The sequence below is a fragment of the Eulemur rufifrons genome, chromosome 7 (genome assembly GCF_041146395.1).
Source record: "Eulemur rufifrons isolate Redbay chromosome 7, OSU_ERuf_1, whole genome shotgun sequence".
In the NCBI taxonomy this organism is placed as follows: domain Eukaryota; kingdom Metazoa; phylum Chordata; class Mammalia; order Primates; family Lemuridae; genus Eulemur; species Eulemur rufifrons.
In genome coordinates this window covers 254,836,255-254,851,966 of record NC_090989.1, presented here as the reverse complement: position 1 = coordinate 254,851,966, position 15,712 = coordinate 254,836,255, and the positions used below count along the sequence as shown (strand labels likewise).

Genomic DNA, 15,712 nt, shown 5'->3' with positions numbered 1-15,712 from the left:
TTCACTCATGTTGTTCTGTTTTCTCTACTGTCATCTTTGGTTTGGCCTCAGACTGACTTACCTCAAGAGGGATGAAAACATATGTACTCAGTAAACAGTTATCTCTTGATAAAGGAAGACAGTATTATGGAAATCATGCAAAAAAAGACTGAGGTCCAACACACCACACAATAGAGCAAACAGTGGGCAACAAGCCAGAGAATGAGAGAGTGTAATAGTAAACGGTGAGGGAGTGCTAGGGAGAACAGGCTGAGAAACAGTCAGGGAAGGGAAAGGAAGGGGAGGAAGAGATGTGGAAAATAGAGACACCAAGGTAGGTCTGGAGGCCAGAGCAGTGAGGGTTGATCTCCGACCTCGACTAAGGCTACTGGAGATCTTTGCAGATTACCAAGAAGAGACTCTAGCACAGTGGTTCCCAACCTTTTTGGCACCACCAGGGACTGGTTTCATGGAAGACAGTTTTTTTCACAGACTGGGGATGGGGGCATGGGATGTCATGGGGTGTGTGTGTGGTGTGTGTGTGGTGTGGAGCTCTGGCAGTCATATGTGGCTGTTTCCTAACAGGCCACGGACCGGTAATGGGCTATGGCCTAGGGGCTGGGGACCGCAGCTCTAGCAGACAGTTTTGCCCTAAGGCTGGGTCTGAACAAATACCAAGCTCTGAAAAACAATGAAATTTTACTAGAGAAAAAACCAAAGCCTTAAATACTCTAAACACAACAATGCAACACCCCCTCCAACTTATTAAATAAATTTGAACAAATTACAACAAAATGCTGACTTCTGATACCCTTAAAAGAGGTAACATGTTCTGGCCAAATGCCTCTAAAATTGTATGCTGAGAAGCGTTTTTTTCAGGATATGCCCCTATCCCTTTCTATAATTTTTAACTGTTGACAACTATGGTCACCTTGTTACAGTTCATATTATCAAAACAGACTACCGTTTTCTTGCCCTTTAGACCTCAGAGACAATTCCATCAAGGGCCTCCTTCCAGGATATAAAACCTGGCAAATCAAGTTCAGGTCATGCAACAGGAGCTATGTCAGCCCTAGGATGAAGCCTCCTTAGTTGGAAAGCTATGCTGTGACAGTGCCAGCATCACCTGGCCAGCGAGATGGGGGATATACCACTGGAACATTGTTCTTTGTACTGTTACAGTTTTTACCCAGGCTGTGGATGGGCCTATGGAGCTCTAAGAAATGACTTCTTTAGGAGTATTTCCACGTATTCTTGGTAACTATCAGCAGGGCAGAGATGCCACAGTCAACCTATTGGTTTCTAGAGGAAAAAAAAAAGCTTTAAAAAAATCCTACGCAAAATGGGAGCCTCTTTTGAGGTAATGCCTATTTTAAAATGAAATATTACATGCTATTATTTACTCCAGAAATAGTTGTAGAAGCTTTGCCAATACGTGATCATTTACATTAAAATTTTTTCTTCAGAGACCCCTATGTTGCCCAGGTTGGCCTTGAACTCCTGGGCTCAAGGGATCCTCTGCCTCAGCCTAGCTGGCACCACCATGCCCGGCTACTATCATTTAAATTTATTGAGCTTCACAAATGTTAAGGCACTGCCTGGAATTCTGCTGCACTCTCCAACTCTGCTGAAGTGCTCATTTCTTAGGACCTGGAGTCTCAGAAGCCACCCTATGGCACTGCTACAGCCCTAGCCATTCAACCCGCAGAGGCTGGGCTGCAGCGGGTGGCGGGTGGCGGGTGGCGGGTGGCGGGTGGCGTGGTGGCCTGCCGAGCACAGGTTCCTGCCAGGGTGGGGAAGGTGATGAGAAGTGGCCTGGGATCTGCAGGAAGCTCCTGCGCTCTGCAGCAGCCAGCAGAGAAGGATGGCGGCACAGCCTGGGTGAGGGCAGTGACGTTACAGTTAGTATGAGAGTAAGTGGTGGCAGGAAAGAGGCCATGATACATTGTTCCCAAATTACCGTGGCAAAGGGGCAGAGAATGATGCATAGGCCAATTTAGCGAAGCCATAAATACAGTTTGACAAAGTTAATTTCTGAGAAAAGAGACAATGAATTCCCATATTTGACCTGAGGGTTCTGCCACAGCACCCCTCCAGGCCCTTTATGAGCCAGTGACCCAGCTTGCGATGCCTACTGCTTGCCTGGGTGAAGATGTGGGTACAGACATGGCTCAGGGTCTGCCAAGCCTTGGGTGAGGTGGGAGCCAATGACCTAGGGTCAACCTAACGGCAGACATTACCCAATATGCTCGCTGGTTGTCAGCCACGTTGCTGAACATGTAGAATGCTGACATCAGGATTCAAATTCACACCAGAAAAAAGGGGTTAAATAATCTGAAGACCCTGGACCTAGACATCCTGGAATAGATTGGAACCCTCCTACTAAATTCCTAGAACTGATCCAGATTCCTGCCAACCCTTGGTAAGAGCATCAGAAATCATGATTGATCCAGCCCAGTGCTGGGTGCTTGGTCTCCTTCAAAGGAAGCAATGAACATTGGGAACAGATACCAAAGGACCCTGCCATGGAAGTAGATTTAGGTTTTCTTTACAATGTTAAATGGTAAAAGTTACCAATGTGCCCCTCTACATCTTTCCTTTCCTTTCCTTTATTATATCAGTGAACCATAAGGGATCCCTAGCCCTTATCAGCAACCTATTTATATCTTCAGGCCACAGCACATCTTAGAATAAAAGCTTTATACATGCACTACCCCTGTATAAAACAAGACCCTTCTAAAGCTTCCATAGGTTCTTCTAGTTTGAGCATCTGAAGATACTAGGTTCACTCTATTATCTACTCAGACTTAGTTTGCTCAAATGGAACAGCTTTGATATTTTTGAGCTCTGAAAGATGTCGATTATTTTACGTGGTCTTTCTTTGGGCCTTTCCAGCTCAGTTATGGGTCCCTGAAGGAGTGACAGCCCAGACAATACGGCCATTTTGGTTGAAGGAGCCTGGATTCTGTTCTGCTTCAGCCTTTTCCTGATCTGTACAGCCACAGCCACACCCTGGGCTGGTGCCTCCAGAGGTTTTGCTACACAGGTTCCCACTCTTTTCCTGAGTTGGAAACTGCAAATTTTAGTCTTTCTATATCTTCTATGTATTTTCTATTTTTTCCAAAAGTCCAAGTCAGGTGCCTAGACTCGGACTCTTGTTTGAATTCCGGTTACCATGAGCTACTTAGGCAATGACTCCCCTCCTTCTAGGCAATGATACTGAAAGGCTCAAGTGACCACAGTACCTTTGGGTCCAAGGTCTAATCTGATGTATTATATGAAGAAGGCAGTTTTTAGCTATTTTGACTTTTAGGAAATGCTACATAGTCCTAGGTTAAATAGTATTATCTACTAAGTGGGGGACTTTTTTTTTTTTTTTTTTTTTTAATGAACTAGGTATTGCTTTTGACATATATAGCTACCATCACGCTTTGGACATAAATTTTTTTCAAGTTCATATTATCATTCCAATTTTTAAAATTGTTAGTAATCTCCTCTCACAAGAATAACTGCATATTTTAACATTTAACACATTAAGATTATACTTCACGATAATGCTAGAACTAAGAATATATTTTTCTTCTTTCAACTCTTAGCATCCAATAAAGAATAGTGAAGTGACAAAAGTACGCCAGGATCCTAAAGGATCAGAAAATGAAACTTGCCTGATAACTACTTCATTTGTGTTGCTCAGCTCAACCACCAACACAGACGGGGATGCCTCGGTCGGAATGATCAAAGGAGGAACTGCTATGTCCTCCATAAAGGTATCGGCATTTTCAGCCATGTTTTCTTCTAACTGCATATATTCTTGTTCAATCATAGCCTTGATATCACCATCGCCATGTGCTTGCCCTGCATTCTTTAGGATTTTGCCAGTGGGCAATGGCAGTTTAGCATAAAGAATGGCCTTCTGGGGATTTCCAGAAATGTAGTCTACGGTGCACACATCAGAAAGCGAGGCAAGATTTTTTAAGGCATCCTTAGGGATTTTCACTTTGTACATGTCCTCAAATGCTTTTGGGAGTGCACTGGCCCAAAGGCCACTTGAGTATTTCACCAGCAGCTCCGCCACTTTCTCTTTAAAGTCTCCTGGCATAACTGTGGAACACCCTTCGGATGGTGACGCTTGCTTGACAGCGGGCAGCGGGGATGGAGGCACTTTTTCAGTGTCCAGTTCACTTGTCAGAAGCTGCTTTCTCTTAGCTGGATAAAGGAGTAAATCGTGGCCACCACTGCCAGGCCTTTCCACCTGAAATTTTTAAACAAAGCAAATAACAGATATTTCAGTGGCTTTCAACAACCTGAAAACACATTAATCCATTTTTAATTTGAGAGTAACACTGTTTTCAAACTAATCAAGGAAACACAAGTGTACAATTTACTCTTCTTAATTACCAAGACTTTAATGCACTGCCTTCACCTGCAAATAACCTGAGCCACATTTCAGAAATAAACAGGAAAATAAAATAGTATTAATTTCACTTGTATGGCATCTAGACTCCAGCTGCCCTAGGAAATCATGAGTGCTCTTTTCTGTAAAGTGTACTTCTCATTTAGTTTTCTCTGCCAAATCCAAAGCAATAGCTTACAAAATTGACTGAATACAAGGCGAAAAGAGGTTATGAAAAGGTATCAGAACTGTAAGGAATAAACCAGGGGAGAAAACCAGGAAATATTTAGAAAAATAGGAGTGCCATCTCTCTTCTTCCTGCAATATCCTGAGAAAACCCTCAGCTTTCCATTATTTAGAGAAAGATGTTCGAGAGGTAAAGTATAGTTTTAAAGCAACGACAGCAGAAAGTTAGCTTAAAGTGTTGTCACTCCATTGAACCAGTGTTAAAAATACCAGGCATTTGTATGCATCCCTTCTCTAGTTTTGTTTGCAAACCGTTCCTGAGAGGCATGGCTTGATGGCATCTTTCTATATACGAGAAGAAAGAGAAAGGAAACATGTACAGCACCACTTTTTCCAAGTTCTAAGCCTTTCTATTACTAGACTAGGGGTCAGCAAACTACATCCCACAGCCCAGCGCAACTCATGGCCCACAAGCTAAGAATGATTCTTGTATTTTCAAATGGCTAAAAAATTGAAAGAATTATTATTTCATGACTTGTGAAAACTGAAATTCAGTGTACATAAAGTTTTATTGGAACATAGTCATGCTCATTTGTTTATGTATTATCTATGGCTGGCTACTTTTGCACTGTAGTGGCAGAGTTGAGTAACTGTGATAGACTGTGTGTGACAGTCACACAGCTCTACGTTTACTATCTGACCCTTTACAAAAACAGTTTCTCAAACCCTATGCTAGATTAGACTGCAGTTAATATTTCCTGCCTTCTGAAATATTCCCATTTCATCAGCTCCCATTCAGCTATTCCTTAGCTACAATTTAAGCCCTTAGGAGGATAAACGAAGGCTGAGGTCCCCAACCCCTGGGCCACAGCCCAGTACTGGTCAGTGGCCTGTTAGGAAATGGGCCACACATCACCGCCTGAGCTCCACACCCCCACCCCACCCCCATCCACTCCCAGATCTGTGGAAAAATTGTCTTCCATGAAACCAGTCCCTGGTACCAAAAAGGCTGGGGACCACAGTACTAGTATAATCATATAAGCTTACAGGAAGCCCCCTACCCAGAAAAACAGAATATTAAAGTATGCTGGGTGGGTGGTTTATTAGTAAAGAACACTGACTTCATTTACTTCACTCTCCATACAATGAAAGAGAGAACAAATATGTATGTACAAAGAAAGAAGGTGCTGTTTTTTTACCAGTCAAAAGACACAGTCAACTAGGTATTAAAATAGATTCTTTTTGGTCTAACTACGTATTCCGGATGATACACAAGAAATGAATGATATCAACATAAGTACAAAACATTAGGTTTTCTCTTCATTCTTCTGCCAACATGTGCTTAAGTTTTGAGGACTAAAGAAAAGTTCCATGCCTGAAAAGCCTAAAGCGCCACTCAAAGTAGAGGAGATTAGTATATGCCTCACAGCTGCAGCCATCTCCATCACCAATGGCGGGCTCCTGCCAGCACCCTGAGACCCTCTGGATGGCACTGTCTATGACTGTCACAAGTTAGGTCCCTAATTTTAAGCCACAGCAACACAAATATTTGGACCACTCCTCATCTTCTCTTGATGGTTAGTCTACTTCTCTAGGGATCCATGTTTGGAATCTTAAAATGTCAATCTTCAATGTGCTTCAGGACAGTAAGATATAAGAACACAGATTGGGTATCCAGAGAAAGTTTGAAAAACACACTTTTGGAGCAAATGGCAAAAGAAAACAGAATTCTATGTGAGTGATTCACTTGTCATATAGAATCCCAATTAATGTACAGTCAGGCATCATTTAATGATGGGGATACAGTCTGAGAAACACATCATGCATCAACAGGTGATTTCGTCACTGTGCAAACATCACAGAGTGTACCTACACAAACCTATATAGTATAGCCTACTTTGTTATATAGCTCCATTATAAACTTATGGGACCACCATCGTATGTGCAGTCCATTGTTGACTGAGACATCATTATTCGGCACATGAATGTAATTTTAGATCTAGACGTGGCAGTTCTCCGTATCCCAAACCTGCAGGGTCCACCTTAAAACTTTCCTTCAATTTTCACTTACTAACCTCTTCTCAACACCTTATCTGAAGTGGATGGTAGAGACTAATTTCAGTGGACAACCGCCCATCTTATTTACCTAAAATAAATTTCACAAACCCCATCCCCCCACAGTCTACATGGCTTCTTCTAACTCAGAAGAGGGTAAGAAGGGTTCTTCAGCTTTATGATCCTTTTCTTTCCAATGAGTGAACTGAGGATAGGGGATACTTCAATGTTTATTCAGTCTCCCCTCCTTTCAGTCCCAAAGCTGGCATTTCCATCTGTGCCTTAGATGTGATCAAGACCAATTACCTAACAATGCACTTAATTTTATCAAACCTCTGAATATGACCAGCACAATGAGTTCTTCCAAATAGGAATTACTGTCGACAGAAGTTATGAACATTATGTTCCAGAAGAAGAATAGAATTCCTATTTTTACTGGCCTTTATTCCAGAATAATGCTTAAAGACCTGAAGTACTAAGCTTTCAGAGCTGTGCCTGTAGCACTTAATTCAAGCTTTGCCAGTCGGCCTCTAAAGTAAATTTTTAACCAATAAGCCTGAATTTATCCAAAGTCCAAACAATAGCCAAATAACTATCTAAACTAGAAAACAGATTTCTTCCCTCAGCAGTTTTATTTTATTTTTATTGTTTACTCAAATGACTAGTTCCTTGCATTATAGGCACTTTCCAATCTTTAATGGCTTCTTTATCTCAAAAGCATTGGTTATGTGCCTAAATTCCATTTTGTTCTCCAGTGATTTGGCCTCTTTAAATTCAAATGAGCATTCACTAAGATTAAAGATAGGCCTGACTTTAGGAATTGAACCTGACACAACTGGAATTGATTCATATATCCTCCAACACTTTAGGCAAATATTCATGGCTACATTTAGTGATGTGGAAAATATCTTGGTCCACATACTTCATTAACCAATCTTTGGAGAATGGCTGAAGGGTTTCTCAATTCAATGGGAAAAATTCATGAAATTCATATCATTTTTAAAGTTAAAAATATAATTTAAAACAAATGTCATTTTTTTCTGCTTAAACTTTTTAAAGTTTTCATACGAGTGGAAACTTGCTTTTCCTGGGCATTCTGCTGTGATCACCATCTGTCCTCCACAAAGCATGCTGTCTCTTTTAAATTTTCTGACAAATGGGCTTAGGAAAGAGATCTACTACCATAACTACCCACTGCCGACAAGAATCTCCCCCAAAGATAAGGAATTGCTACGATGTGAGTTACAGTGTGGTGTCCATTCTTCACTGTGCTCTGTGCATCTGACAAGACTTACATGTTCATCTCCTGCCTCATCCCCCAAGATAGAACAGCCATCTTCCTGTCTTCACAAATGACCAAGGTTTAGTCAACATCTACTTAAAACATGGCTTTTATTATTTCCTTAGTGTGACAATCAGCTACTAACCATCTCAGGGGACTTCTGAGGAAGGGGCTTTTTACACCTTCTAGTTCTTTTAGTCCACCTGGTTCAGGTATATACCTGAGGAGGGGATCAAAAGGCCTCCTCTACTGTAGGAGGAGACTCAGGATCATAATCCTGCCCTTGTCCTGGATGTCTTCTTTGTTTTGTGGCTCTACATTTTTCCTATGGCTTTGGCCATCTACCCAAAAAATCACCAGTTCACTCATGGGGAACTGGCATGATTATAAAACTCCACACACTATGTATGGATGCCCACCCCACCTCCCAACAAGAGAGACAGGTAACATAAAAGAGTAGCTCTCTACACCCTGGAGTCAAGCCACCTCCTTTGGCCATCATCAGAAGACTGTGTATCTAATATGGCTTAAACTTTCTACCCACAGATTCATTATATTCAGCTTGATTTCTGCCTCACTTGGAATCACAACTTGAACGAGATAATTTTCTCACACCCTCCTGGGTTTCTCTAAGTTTAGAGGAGACAGATTAGTTTGGCAGATGTGAGGCCCAAGGACTTTACATCAATTTCTTCAGGAGCCTGTTTGTTCACACAAATAAAAGTCTTCACCCTAACTTTCTTCTCCTCAACGCTATAAAGTCTTTACTTCTTCCTTTCTAGTTTTACCTGTGCTGTAAACTTCAAGTTTTTAAAGCCAAATGCCTTTGAGTCTATGAGGGCTCACCAGCTAATTCTGCAGCATTGGCCTCTGGGGTAAGCTTACTATCTCTCATGGAATTAGAATTTTCTTTGGGATTCTATAACAGAATTAGTATCATCCAATTAAATCAAGGAGATTTCCAAAGCATTTGTATGGACACAGTTTTGTTTCCATGGAGTAGTGGGTTCTTTGTGTCGAAGCATTAAATTAACTCTACATTTCATTTTATATGGTCACCACCCAATACAAACCTGAGACAGTACAGTACAATCACATTCACCTGGAGACCCGCTTCCTAGCACTCCAAGCATTAGCAATGGTTATAAACTCAAAACAAACCAAAAACAATTAAAAACCACAATAAAACAAACAACAAAAAATCCAAACCAATTTAAGAATTTGATTTCAGCAGTGAATAAAAGACCTCTGGGTATCTAGCAACAATGAAAACATTCAAAGAGTTATTGGCCAGAGGTGGCATCAATTACTGTATTGATGTAATTCAGAATTTTAAGAATTTTTAAGAGTTTGAGGTATTAAAGTATTAAACTTAAAACTCAGTGATTTCCAATGGATAGGAAAATGATATAATAAAAATAGAGATTAATAGTGAAACATCTTTGATTATAGAAGCTATGAATAATTAGTGTAACTGGGTAGTTTTTCCTCATTGACATTTTATATTCTCTAATTTTATGCTGTCATTCACAAAATGTTATGCTCTCTAATTAAGGCCTGGTATGCCTCCAGCCCAACTTAGAACGCTTCCCTGGCTGTCTCCCAGTTGCCTCCCAGTAGTCTTGGGGCTACTGGCAGAAATTCTCCTCAGCTGAGTGCATCTAGACTGGCTCACAAAGGAGTTCCTCAGCTCTCTAACAGCTTCAGGCAAAACACTGCACACAGATATTCCGACTAATGTAGGAATAGAGAGGTCTTTCTCTTCACCCATGTTTCAGAGAGTAGAGAACTTCGACTAAATCTCTGGTGTTCAACAGTCATTGGTGCAAGATTTACAATTTTACTAGAAATCAGTCAGCCAGAGGCCATGGATCCTGGGTGACCTCAGGGCAGATACCTGCAGTGTTTCCATCCAATGATGATTCTTGAATGAAGCGACTTGGCCTCTGCTTGCCTCTTGAGCTTCTTCATGAGCCACTCTCTCTCTCTCTTTTTTTTTTTTTTTTTTGAGACAGGGTCTCCCTGTGTTGCCCAGGCTGGAGTGCAGTGGCATCATCATAACTCAGTGCAACCTCAGACTCCTGGGCTCCAGTGATCCTCCTGCCTCAGCCCCCCAAAGTGTTGGGTTTATAGGTATGAGCCACTGTCCAGCCCAAGCCACTTTCTTCTTATTGAATTTCTCTTTCCTGAAAATGCTATGTTTTCCCATTTCCAGGCTTGGCACAAGCAGTTTCTTTTGTCTGAGGTGCTTTTCTTCCCCCTCTTGGCCTAACTTATACCAACTCATCTGTCAGGCTTGGGCTTAACAGCCACCTCCCCTGGAAGGTTTTCTTGACTCGTCAGACTAAGTCAAGTCCTCCTGTTGACACATTCCCTCAGCACCCTGCACTTCACCTTCACAGCAATCACAGGCTTATTATTTGCTCCATGTTTATTTTCCCTGCTGGACAGAAAGTTCCATCAGGGTAAAGACCATATCTTGTTTACTGTTTCATCCCTAGCACCAGGTCAGCAGCCGTCACACAGAAACATTTTATAAATCCTAGTCAAATACAACAGTTAAGAAGAGCATTATTACTAAAAAGACCACAGCTCTAGAATAGCCACGAGGTGTTGCTACCCTCCTGGGACCCAGTGGGAACTCTTGGATTCCAGTATCCTTGGTCTGTAGGCTTACTGTCTTGGGATCCTTGCCTTTCCAAGATAGCTTCTGCACAACTTCCACTTCCCTCACAAGTTGCCTAGGAACACCATGGAACTGATTCATTACTGTTAGTAACTCTCTATTCTCATTAGCTTTGAAAACTCTCAGTATATGTTTTGCTGTCCGAGGGATCCAAAAGGTTAAGAAAGGATTCAAAGCATCTGCCTGCATCAAAATGTCTTCCAACATCCTTGTGAAGTGGCTTACAACACATAGCTGATTAGAACCTCCACAGAGGTAAAATTTCAAAGCTATTCGGTCACTGATGCTGCCCATTCTGATGTTCAAATAGAAATCCCCCCAAGTGGTTATCTCTGGGTGGCAGGACTACGGGTGATCTTTATTTCTTTTATCACTTTTTCAACCTTTTTTATATAGAATGGTTTATGTGATTGAAGGAGAAAACACTTTTTTTTAAAAAAGAAAGAAATATACCACACCTGGATTTCTTCTTCAGTTACATGACAAGCCATATAGAGAGATACCTATCATCAAGCTCTTTCTTATCCTAAATTTTCTGCACTGCGTTGAGACTGTCTGATCTTGCTTACAGTAACGTCCGCCCTAGTGGCATACTATCATTGTTTCTGCTTTTCAGCAAGGTGAGAACAAGAAGTTAGAAGAAAGGGAAAATAACCATGGTTTAACTGTCTGAAGCTGTTTAAAAATAACAATGGTATAACTGTTTAACAGCAGACTGCTAAAAAATGTTCAGGAGTTAAAAAAACAGTTTTGAAAACTATCAATAGACGTCAATATGACTGGTGGTTTGGGGCACCTTAGTCACAATGCTTCACTAAGCAAATTATCATCATCTAACAATTGGTAGTGATTATATCTGAACAGTCTTGCTCAAAGTTGAGAGATACAACATATAGATAGGAAAAGTATATTGTATTTTTGCTTCCCACCCTCACTGCTTGGACAGAAAATAATCATAAAACAAAAATGAATTCAAGTGTTGAAAACAGCAACGAAAAAAAAGTCAGTGTTTTAGCACCTGAAATTTAGTTGGAAACCATTTATTTTAGGTAAAGTTTTAACATCAAAGAGAATACACTCGCTTACCTACAATCCTAGCAAGAGAAAATCTGGAACTTTGGAGGCATGCAGAGTAGCAAGGATGAAAATTTCCCCAAAAAGTCATAATTAAGCCACACAAATACTAGTAAATCTCATGGAGTATAAAACAACCAGAAACAATACATTAAGAATAACCTGTGAAGTTTATTTTTAAAATTTTTACTCTAAAGAAGACATCTTTATCAAAACTTAGTAAGGAGTTATATATGTTATCTTGGCAATAAAAATGTATCTTTTCATTAAAAACTTTCTACAAAATTCACAAATATTTATGGATTTAACAAACAAAGGAACTGTATGCATTTGAAGAAGGGGCTACGAGCACCAAACTTCAAATCAAGCAGCCTGGCAAAACTTCCTCAAAGGTCCCCTCAAGGATGGGAAAGTCTGAGGAGGTATATCAATGTCACTAAACTGATTGAATCCAGTGAGAAAATTCTTCCCAGAATGGAGTAAAAATGGAATGAATTGAAAAGCAACCTTGGGAAATTCCATTATAAGAACAAACTCTACATTCCACATAAATCAGGGGTAACATTCTTATGAGTTTTTAAGCAGAGAAACAGCCATAATTCCAGAGTTTGAATTTCTCATTGTTTTCCCACTTTACACTGTATATTCTAACATTTGTCACATTGCCTTATTTTTTCATGTTTGTTTCCCTCACTAGACTCTAAGTGTCTTAATTGCTTGTGTTCTTAGCATCTCAGGCAGTAACTGGCACAAGTAGGTACAAAGTGAATGGTGTATGAGCAAACAGGATGGATGATGAATGAATGAATGTCACTTGCCTGGAAAACGGCATGGGACTCAAGTGGGTGACAGTGGCCTGGAGGAAAAAGCAGTTACAAAATACATGCTTTTTTTTTTTTTTTTTTGAGACAGAGTCTTACTCTGTCACCCCAGCTGGAGTGCAGTGGCATCATCATAGCTCACTGCAACCTCAAACTCCTGGGCTCAAGCAATCCTCTTGCCTCAGCCTCCCAAATAGCTGGGACTATAGGCGCATGCCACTGCGTCAGGTTAATTTTTCTGTTTTTAATAGAGACAAGGTTGCACTCTTGTTCAGGCTGGTCTTGAACTCCTGAGCTCAAGAGACCCTCCTGCCTCGGCCTCCCAGAGTGATAGGATTACAGGCAGGAACCACTGCGCCCAGCCTACATGCTTTCTTTAGGCCAGGTGCTTACAAAGAGGGAGTGCCCTACACTTTGCTCAACAGGCTTGGGAGCCAAAATACATATTAAAGAAATAAAAGCCCTCTATCAAAGCACACATAATCCTCATGTATATTTAATTCTATAAGCTTAGAAGCACCAAGTAGCTGTTAATGCTACCCTTGAAAACAGTTCAATTTTAAATATATTTTATGTAAATAAAAACAATAATAAACATCCAAAGATTAGTTACTTTAAGAATCCACTTCTCTCTAACTGTGGCTGAACTAAGATTTCTAATAAACTATGCTGATTCATCATCTTATTATAACCACAGACTCCCAAGCAGGAACAGGAATGGAAATTGATAAATCCTTTTCAATTTTTTTCTTTCTTTTAATTGTCAATTTTTTCTCTCCAAGGACAGTTTGTAAAAATTTTAAACATGAACACTACATTAATTTTAAAATAAAAATAAAATACTCTATAAATAGCCAAAATAACTAAAATTTATTCATCTGAAAGTCTTTAAAAACAGGAATAAGCATATAAAATTTAAGGCTAATAAAAAATTATTACTAGTAAGTTCAAGCTATTAAAATGGCAAAACTATCAGTGTTTACTGGTAACAGTTCAATCAATACAAAATGGTATATTATCTCACAGCGCATTTTTAGAATAATTTAAAACAAAGTATATAAAAACAGGAATTACAAAATCCAGAGCCTCAACCTTGACATACTTGCCAATAAGAACTGACATTTGTTAATCTTAGAGATAAAGATTAATGAGGCAACATATGTAAACTGCTTTGTGCCCTCTGGATAAAAGGTAATATGACTAATAACTCGATAATCTGAAAGTTGGGCAGGGAGGAGGCATCAGGAGGGAGGAATAAAGAAAAACGTACCGTGCAAACATGAGGCCAGTTTTCAAACTGTTGTAAAATTCCTTGATTAAGGTCTTCTTTATATAACTCTTTGTAAAAATGTGGAAGCTTAGATATCCAAATGCCATTGTTATGCTTGTTTAGTATTTCCTTTATTCGGTTTTGAACCTCATCCATTTTATAAGTGTAAGAGGCAGGAGGCGTGACATTTGGTTTTTCAACAGTCTGATTTAAATTATCTTTAAATTAAAAAAATGATAGAATTACCAAAATGCTTAACATTTTAGATTACCATCATTACCTAGAATCTGTGTCTTCAGACTTTGCTCTACTGTGGGCATGTGGTGGCCAAGGGACTTAAAAGGGAGCAGGATTAGGCAAAGCAGCACCATGACAACCTTATTCTGAATTTTAACCCTGAAATAACCAGCTGGATCAAAAGGCACTCACAGAGGGAAACTGGTCCCTCTATTTTGCATGATGCTTTAAACATCAGGATGATTCTGCTAAGAATAATTAAATTTATTATTTAACCAACCATTTTCTACCTGTAACTAAGGAAGATTAAATTTTAGACAATATTGGTATACATGCAACGTTGAATTTAAAGCTATATTCCACAAAGCATAAGAATACTGCCTTAATATTAAGATTGAAGAACATTTTATAGAAGACAAAAAATTGTACAGGTTTGAAGATTATAATCATTTTTCACCTTTGTCAATGAAAATAAATAATTTAGCAATATTCAGAAGTTCAAAAATTGATCTACCTAAAATAATCATCCTGGCCTCATTTTATGAACATAAATAAAAGGTTTGGAACCCACAGATAATCTTTAATGATTTCTTTTTATTTCCCAAATATTAATCATTTATCTTTCACAAGAGCACATTTATGAAGTTTTGGCTCTCTTATATTTATTTTTTACTTAAAATTTAGAATCCCTGAGTGAACATTCAAAGACAATAAAGAAATTTGAGTGATCACTATAGCTGACAGTTCTGGTATTTTAATTCATTCCAAATCTCTATGAAATTTTACTGTGATACAGATTACATTAAAAATTACCATCTACAAGCAAAATACATTCATGTTTTAATCAGATAGTATCTCTGCTGGGATTCAGTAATTTTTATTTTCCATTTGCTGGTAGAGACATATAGTCTGGTTTGGAAATGTTGGCCTCTGAGGACACCAGGAAGCCAAAGGGAGAGCTCTTCCTTGACAATGCATGGACGCTGACTGCTCTTCCCACCAGAGGGCAAGAAGATCTGGCCTTGCTAAGAGCTAGACTGGCACAGAGAACAGAAGGGTCCAGAATGGCCATATATATTTCCTATTAAGCTACTTTATTTAAGTTCTTCCCAAACAATGATATAAGAGAGCTGGGAATAAGGAAAAGATAAGTTTCTCATAACTGGCCAGGCCTCCCTTAATGAGAGAGTGTCAGCAGTTGAGTCTGCAAATGCACCTGCTCTGTGGGGCCACTGGAGTCAAAGCATCTGTACCTTTTGTTAAATAAATTAAGGAAGTAATCTAGGTTGCCAGCATGTAGGAGAGGTTGTGTTTATACATGTGCAGCTCTGCCAGGTGAACTGCAATCCTCCTGAAATAAGTCCTCTTGTTTCTGCAGAAAAAGCTTATACTAATTTAAGCCTCTAAAGGGATATTCCACTTTACTGAATAGTCATGTTTCAGAAAATGCACATGTAAAAATAATTCTTACAAACAAAAATCATACTATTCAATTAATTTCCATAAGAACTCCTGGAGATGTGTTCCTATGAAAAAAAGAATTTCAACTTGGTAAGAATCATGCAAAGCAGCAAATCATGTTTTCGTTTCACACACTGTAAGCACTGATCTGAAAACACTGGGTGTATCTATGAGCAGCGGATGTACATATTGGTTGAAGACAAGACAGGGAGTAGATACGTTTCTCCCATCTAAGTACTAACCAGGCCTGACCCTTCTTAGCTTCCAA

The 15,712-nt window shown here is 39.6% G+C and overlaps 1 protein-coding gene across 1 annotated transcript in view; it reads right to left on the bottom strand.

Annotated features, from left to right (window-relative positions):
- TDRD7 (tudor domain containing 7) overlaps window positions 1-15,712 on the bottom strand; it is a 68,797-nt gene that overhangs the window by 32,071 nt on the left and 21,014 nt on the right. The window contains exons 6-7 of the mRNA XM_069474460.1: window positions 13,747-13,964; window positions 3,645-4,231 (exon numbers count right to left, since the gene is read on the bottom strand). Coding sequence (XP_069330561.1) covers window positions 3,645-4,231; window positions 13,747-13,964 — 805 coding nt within the window. The remainder of the gene's footprint in view (window positions 1-3,644; window positions 4,232-13,746; window positions 13,965-15,712) is intronic.